Consider the following 7,958-nt stretch of genomic DNA (forward strand, 5'->3'; position numbering starts at 1 on the left):
GGTGGGGGATGAGACGAAGCCTAGGAGTTCTCTGTAATTGCGGATTGGGAGTATTCGGGAAGGTCTCGGGGCCCTATCCCCCGCAAATAAGGGGGGAAATACTACATTATCATCTATACAATCTGTTTAGATACAAAAATATTTTCGCACTTGTATTTTGTTGTGAAAAATTGGTTATATTTTGAATTTTTTTTTCTTGTGTGTCTTGGGGTATCTTCCTGTCAGGATTGACACAGTTCTCCCGTGCGAAAAATAAACCAGACACCGAAATGATCGCTGCATGGCGCAAGCTGGCCGTGAAGGACAAGCTCGCAAAGGGCGGTGGTGTGAACTACACTATTTGTCAACAAGTTTGCTGAATGGAAGCAGCCTCCGTACCGCGCATTTTCGCTGTGCTGAAACGTACGGTGTGAACACTGCTTAAGAAATATCACATCATGGAGCTGTAAGGTCTGTGGTGTACCTCTATCAACAGAAACTGTTCATACATGTGGCACAAAGGAATCTGTGGCATTTACTTTGATATTGTTTTTTTTTTTTTTTTTTTTTGCATTCTCCTTCAAAAACATGTTGATTGGTTTGTTTACAAATTTTGCTCTTGTAGGTTTTTTTTTTTTTTTTTAATTACACCTAAAACTTTCATTCAATGTTGTAAAAACATTTTCCATCCATCTTGTTCCCCTTCATCCGGGACCGGGTCAGCGAAGCAGCAGTCTGAGCAAAGATGCGCAGACTCCCCTCTCCCCTCTCTCTTTCTGCTCACAGATCCCTCACTTATGGTGAGCTATGTAACACACCCAAGATTTCCCACTTCCCATGAGTCTTAGAAGCTGAAGGCCGGGCTAACCCCCAGGTCGCCACACTATATATTGTTTTCCTTTAAGGTAAAGGAGTAGATATTGAAAAATAAATCAACCTCATGGCCTCAATGTTAGATTGTAGTATTTTAAGCATGTAAGAAGAACGGAATCTACCGAGCCTCCCGTAAAATGAAACAGAGAGACAAAATTTGACTGTGTGCTGTGTTTGTTTTTTAGCTGCTCACTTAAGGCTTAATTTCAGAAAAATGGAAAAAAAAATATTTGTCTGGGCCTTTCTTACAAATGTCCAATACCTTGCCGCTGCAGTTGAGGTCTGTGTCTGCTTCCGGTGCACTGATGTGTTGCTATGTTACTGCGACAACAAGTCCCATCACGCATTAAATAGTCCACTTTTTGTGAAAAAGCATTCTAAACCAAAGAAATAACAAAAATTTAGTACTAAATATTGATTCAATATTTATTTCTTTTGTAAGAAATGACCATGGTATAAACAGCATCATCTCTTACATATGTAGACATACAGTATGTGTATACTGCTCACAAAAATTACAGGAACACCGGCTTTATTGGGCCTGTCATGAATTGAATTAAACCTGTCTGATAATATTCTGGTTGGTTAAGCAGCAGAGGGCCTCGTTAATCAATTTCAGCTGTATTGGTGTTCATGGAATTAACAACAGGTGCACTTCAGTGGCAACAATTAGAAAACCCTCCAAACAGGACTGGTGTTACATGTGGAGGTCATTTCAAGTTTCTCCCTCTTGATCTTTTTTGGCTGGTTTTCCACTCGTGCTACCTCTACTGCCTAGGAAATGGTGCTCTGACTGCCATAAGGTATCCAGATGAAATCCTTGAACCCATTGTCAGACCCTACGCTGGTGGAGTAGGTCCTGGTTTCGTCCTAATACACGACAATGCCCGGCCTCACGTGTCAAGAGTATGCAGGCAGTACCTGGAGGATGAAGGAATTGAAACAATTGAATGGCCTTCACCATCCCCTGACTTAAACCCAATAGAACATCTCTGGGACATTATGTTTGGGTCCATTAGGCGCCGCCAGGTTGCTCCTCAGACTGTACAACAGCTCAGGGATGCCCTCACACAGATCTGGGAGGAAATGCCACAAGACACCATCCATCGTCTCATTAGGAGCATGCCGCGACGTTGTCAAGCATGCATACAAGCTGGTGGGGGCCACACAAGATACTGAAAAGCATTTTGAGTTGTAGAAATGAAGTTTTGGAAAAAATGGAGTAGCCTGCCACATCTTCATTTCACTCTGATTCTATGGTGTCCGCACAATTGAGCCTCTGTAGGCTGAAAACTTTTAATTCCATTATTTTTCTCCCTCAGAATAATAAGTTTAATAAAATTAACAAAAAGATTTGAAAATATGTAAACCCCTTAAACAACAAAGTAAATATTCAGTTCAGTTCACTATCTGTGTTAGGCAAAATGATTGGCCTGGCTGTTGGCACATTGGAGCTCAAGTCCAAACTGAAAATTGTACTCCTACCAGCCTTGTCTTCACAAGCAATAGAAAAACAGAATACTGGCTGAGATCATCTTTTGTCACCCCTGACACAGATGCATCCACCCACCATAGTCTTATCTCTCCTCCTTATTTGGATCCAGCAGGATAGTTACTGCTGGACATCATGGACAATGCCAGCCACCCCCTGCACACCGTCATCACCAGCCAGAAGAGCCTGTTCGGTGGGAGACTGCTCGTACCGAAATGCAGGACCAATAGACTCAGGAACTCGTTTGTGCACCAGTCTGTCACACTCTACAATGCTTCACTGGGGGGGAGGACATAGTAGAGGCGGACTGGAAACAAACAAATCCATTCAGCAACTCATCCACCCACTCATGTGCAATAAAGGTATAAGTGCAATAATTAATACTGTAATAACCTATCATGTGCAATAATTCAATCACAGACCTAAAACTGTTTTGATACCGCCATACAGACTGCTCTTCTTTACGTTGTCGTATTTCTTTGCTTCTTTATTATTGTACATTTTATCATGTATATGCCCATTGAGATTTTTATCATGTATATGCCCATTGAGATTTTTTATTATGTATACTATGTAAGCTGCTGAAAAACTTAATTTCCCCAAGGGTGCCATCCCAAAGGGATCAATAAAGCCAAGTCTAAGTCTAAGTCTAAGTCTAGTTGCTTGCATCGCTAGCTCCTGCACCAATTTCAACCAGTAGCTCCAAAAACTCACAATACTTTACTAATTTCTTCTCTGAACATGTGGGATTTTGTTGGCTTGTTTCAAGCCGATAATTACTTTCAATGGACTTTGTTACACCCAAGTCTGTCTGAGCATGCACACCTCATCCAACATCTTTCCACTCACTCATAGTTTGCTTAGTTTGCCTACTGGAAAAAGCCACACACTTCTTAATAGAACTTCACATATAACAAAATAAAATATATCTTCACATTACTACATACTTGAAGTGAAATACATCTTAATGTTCCTATACAATTAAAATAAGACAGAAAAGTCTAAAAGTTGTTTTTGTCTTAAAAAAAACTGCTAGAGAAAAACCTTCCCATGAGTCTGAGAGTGGAAGTGAAGGATATTGTAATGGTTCACTTCTAAATGTGACTCTTTACCAACACAACACAACTCAAAAGTCAGGAATAAATTTTATTTGGTGACATCTTGAGGTTTTTTTTTTCATGGAGGCTGGTAGACACACGTAAAATAATAAGTACTGTTCTGAGATTTTCATTTACAATTTCCTTCATAACTTCAAAATTGTCAGAAAATCAGCACTGGTGGTTGAACTGTTTGACAAAATAAAGTAATGCCACAGATGAAAAACAACAGAGTGACTCTTTATCCTGCAACCTTTGATAATTTAAGTCAGAGTAATTTTCTATAATGATTGTAAATTGTCTTTTTTTACATTTTGGTGGTGAACATTTTAAATTATTAAAGATATTCAAATTAAGCATCAAAGGTAGAGTTTTAATGAAAGGAACATCTGTGGAAAACACTGTCATTCAGCAGCAAAAACAATACAAAGTGGGGCCTATTCTCACAAATGCAACCATCGCAAATCACTATTTGTTAAATGTCCCTTTGAAGTGAACTGTATATGGTGGGCCTCTGCCCCATGTTGCTCTGTCAGGGGTTTGAACAATAGGGTCATGAATCATTTGGGTGTGAGGCCAGGTATAAAAGCAGTACATCAATAAAACTGTACAACACTTTGAGTCAAACTGTTGTAACTGTAGCCATGACCATGGGCAAGGTATGGGCAGAATCAGATCCCCACTGAACTGTTAATCTAATGAATTTTATAAGAAATTCCTTCTTTCTTTCAGATCATATTCTACGAGGACAGGAACTTCCAGGGTCGTTCCTATGAGACCAGCAGTGACTGTGCTGACATGACCTCCTTCCTGAGCAGGTGTCACTCCTGCAGGGTGGAGAGCGGCTGCTTCATGGTTTATGACCGAGCCAATTACATGGGGAACCAGTTCTTTGTCAGGAGAGGGGAGTACTCTGACTACCAGCGGATGGGCATGAGTGACTGCATCAGGTCCTGCAGAATGATCCCCATGGTATGAAAGAAGCCAATGGCTGAAGGTTGCACAGCTGCGAAAGGGATAATAGACTTAACCTCAATTTGTCTTGCAGCACAGGGGTCAGTTCAGGATGAGGATCTATGAGAGGGAGAACTTTGGAGGTCAGATGCATGAGCTAATGGACGACTGTGACAACATGGTGGACCGTTACCGCATGTCTGACTGCATGTCCTGCAACGTGATGGACGGCCACTGGCTGATGTACGAGCAGCCCCACTACAGAGGCAGGATGATGTACCTGAGGCCCGGAGAGTACAGGAGCTTCAGGGACATGGGGATGGGAGGTGTGAGGTTCATGAGCATGAGGCGCATCATGGACTCCTGTTACTAGACTGTCCGTGTCAGAATGCAAACATTCAAATAAAATTGATTAATTCTCCTTACAAGTAATTCTGCATTTTTTTTTTAAATATAACCTGTTTTCTGTTTGAATGTTTCACAGCTTAAAAGCACATTCATAATCTCTCAACATGAAGTATAAAATAAGTTAGGACAACAAATTTACTCTACAGGTTCAGACAAAAATCCTGCTATTCTATGAAATGTAGTAGTAGTAAACACTAAATAATAACTATTAGTTCCAACTGAAGTACAGCATATTTTTTTTCTACTCAGTCATACTAAATAGTTTTCTCTCAGAGTTTGCTGAAAGGCTATTCTTTCCTTCATTACTGAACAGGGTCACGAGATGGACAGAGGCACAGATATGTTCAGTGCACTATTGTTTATCCACATCAAAATATTACACAGGGAAAAATAATCCTACTGTTTCTCAATCCAAATGGTATTTTCCAAGGTCTGTATTATTGATTTATTTCATTTTGAAGAGAATATTACTGGTATTGATTCAATTCAAATAATAACTTGCCTCAGACAGATCAATCTGGTTGAATCGCAGAAATTAAGGTGGTGTATCTTTTCCTCTCACAAGATTCGATACATATCTCCATACAAGGTCCACGAATCAACACATGAACAATTCAACTAACTTTGAAGCAAAAACAATAGACTTTGTTTTTCTTATCAGCATTTTTTAATTTAATCAACAAAAACAAAATGTCTAAAGGACAAAACAGCATTTAACTTTCAGACCTGCATTTTGAGTCTTTTACACAGTTTTGAGACCTAATTAATTTATACGTGTTTTGTTTTTGGTGCAGTAAATTAAAAAAAGGCAATCCTATGTTTTGTGAACATAACACACATCCTTCACTGTGGTTTACCTTCAGCCAGTTGGAATTGACCTGACATGGTAGAAGCAAGGATCTCTTTTTGTACATAAAAAGACAGACAGTAGAGAGTGCAACAGGAGGAGAAAATAAGTTGGTCAGAATCCAAGTTTTATGGTATACCTCTTCATTTATGTACTTTTCAAACGATACTGCTGTTGCGTGAATGAATTTTTTATATGCATATCTAATATCATCCCTAACAGGAATATAAATCAATTCATCAATCAATTGTTTCACCCTTACATAACACTGAAAAAAAGCTAAAGATGCTACAAAACCTGTCCTGTTAGAAAACCTATTTTTCCAGACCACTGCAGCATACCAGGCCCAGACTGCCTGTCCCTCTGCTGCTGCTCTCTTGTGTATTTGAAAAATAAAACTGCTTCTTTTAGCAAAGAAATGCTGAAAACCAACACACAGAAAAGTAATAATAGAATAGACATGTCTACAAATTAAAATGTGATTTTAAACGTATTATTTTTATTTTATTTATGCATTTTTAAGCTATTTTTTAAAAGGGTGTATGAAAAAATTGATTTGATGATATATCACGATATTTCTTTTGACAATACTTGTATTCATTTAAAATGTTGCCATCGCAATATTTATTTAATTATTCATGAGCATCCTTTTACTCTTGCTTTTGTTTTTCTTTTTTTTTTCACTTGTCCTGTCCAACAGCTGAGCCAACAGATGTGGGCTGAGAGCCTCTAGTGTTGGTCAGATTTTACTGTCACAACAGGGATTTATTGAGTATAAACCCCTGTTATATTTCATGCTAAACTTTATTTATATTGATTATGTTTTGTTTTTGTTTTGTTGGACCGGACGGAAAAGAAGAAGAGGGAGATCGGGGGGGGGGGGGTAAAGAAAAAAGAAGATGGCAACATAGGGAAACAACGTCATAAAACATCCATGTCTAAATAGTAAACTAGAATGGGCGGGGCCTGTCTACACACACACTCTATAGTTACACACACACTTGTTGGTCAAGATAGTCTCCACATTTATACTAGTTGAAATGTACACAATATAACTGTAACTGCAGGTCACACACTTCAACGTACTAACTGATACAAATAATTCTGTCACGCATTGTGTAAAGGTGAGCTGACACCTGTGCTCAGGTGAGTGTTTATGTTTCACTGAGGTGGATGATGATGGAATGTACTCAGGGGGAGAGCACCCGGCCATCCCCACGCCAAGACCCCCCGCCGGGGCAGCAGCAGCAGCAACCACGACCCCCCAACACCCACCATGGAGCCGCAGAGAGAAACCGCCCACCGGGCAATCCTGCCAAACATCCAGACCATGGATGTCTCCTGTCCCATCCACGACATAATAAATCTGTATGGTGCAAGAACAGTGCATTATGTAAGGTAATAATAACTTACTTGGGAATAATTCCTTCATCATCTTGCAATGATCATGTAATTGTTCAAACATACCTTTGAATTAGTTCCAATATTCCACGTGCCACCTCTTGGTATTCCAGGCTCAGTACATAAAATGGCCCAGAGAAGACTGAACATGAAGTTGTATTGGGAAATTCATTTGGAAATAATTCATTCAACATATAACAATAATAATGTATATGTTCAAACATACCTTTGAATTTGTTCCAATGGGGCGCATGCACCTCTTGGTACTCCAGGTTGAGCACATACAATTATGCAAAGAAGACTGATGGTGCATCAGCAATGGTGTTTCCTTCACCAGCTCCACCGACCTTCTGCACTAACCATCCAGCAGGTGGCAGTCAATAAAATCGTACCTAAATGGATTAAAGCTACGCTTTTTCATTATGCAACATAAAAACTCTACAAAAGCGTATTCACACTATATTCACTCTTTAGTATCAAATAGTTTGGTATTTACTATGAATGACCTGTAAGCCTGCGTCCTTTAGGTTATGGGCTCAGTTCTAGCTTCCACTGTGGTCTTCCTCATTCCTGGTTGTCTTTGGTCGAGGAAGTTTATGCTCTGCATTATCCCAAATGACCTACTCAACTTTTATACTTCTCAGTAATGAAAAATGGCCAGAACCTAGTCTCTCATTTGTCAGTAAAATCAGGAAATTTTACAATAGCAAATGGCATAGACTTACTGTATTTGGTCCCTTTTAGACAACTGCTCGTGACAGTTTCAAAATATTCGAATTAGAGCAATATGCTTTTGCCACAGCATTTTGAATGAGACAGGTGTAAGGCAAGGCAAGGCAAGTTTATTTGTATAGCACATTTCATGTACAGAGACAATTCAAAGTGCTTTACATAAAACATTAAAAGA

General features: G+C 39.4%; 1 protein-coding gene across 1 annotated transcript; it reads left to right on the plus strand.

Annotated features, from left to right (window-relative positions):
- The first annotated feature begins 3,272 nt into the window (after window positions 1-3,272).
- Window positions 3,273-4,819, plus strand: LOC112137996 (gamma-crystallin M3-like). Its single transcript, XM_024260549.2, has 3 exons — window positions 3,273-4,100; window positions 4,174-4,413; window positions 4,490-4,819. Exons 1-3 carry the CDS (start codon window positions 4,086-4,088, stop codon window positions 4,766-4,768), a joined length of 534 nt encoding a protein of 177 aa, XP_024116317.1. The 5' UTR covers window positions 3,273-4,085; the 3' UTR covers window positions 4,769-4,819.
- The last annotated feature ends 3,139 nt before the right edge of the window (window positions 4,820-7,958 follow it).

This window comes from Oryzias melastigma, linkage group LG21 (assembly GCF_002922805.2).
Source record: "Oryzias melastigma strain HK-1 linkage group LG21, ASM292280v2, whole genome shotgun sequence".
Classification (NCBI taxonomy): Eukaryota; Metazoa; Chordata; class Actinopteri; order Beloniformes; family Adrianichthyidae; genus Oryzias; species Oryzias melastigma.

Bases quoted from the DNA above. Each gene is read 5' to 3' on its own strand.
- LOC112137996 (XM_024260549.2), top strand. The intron at 4,414-4,489 runs GTATGAAAGAAG...TTTGTCTTGCAG, and splicing joins CCTGCAGAATGATCCCCATG to CACAGGGGTCAGTTCAGGAT.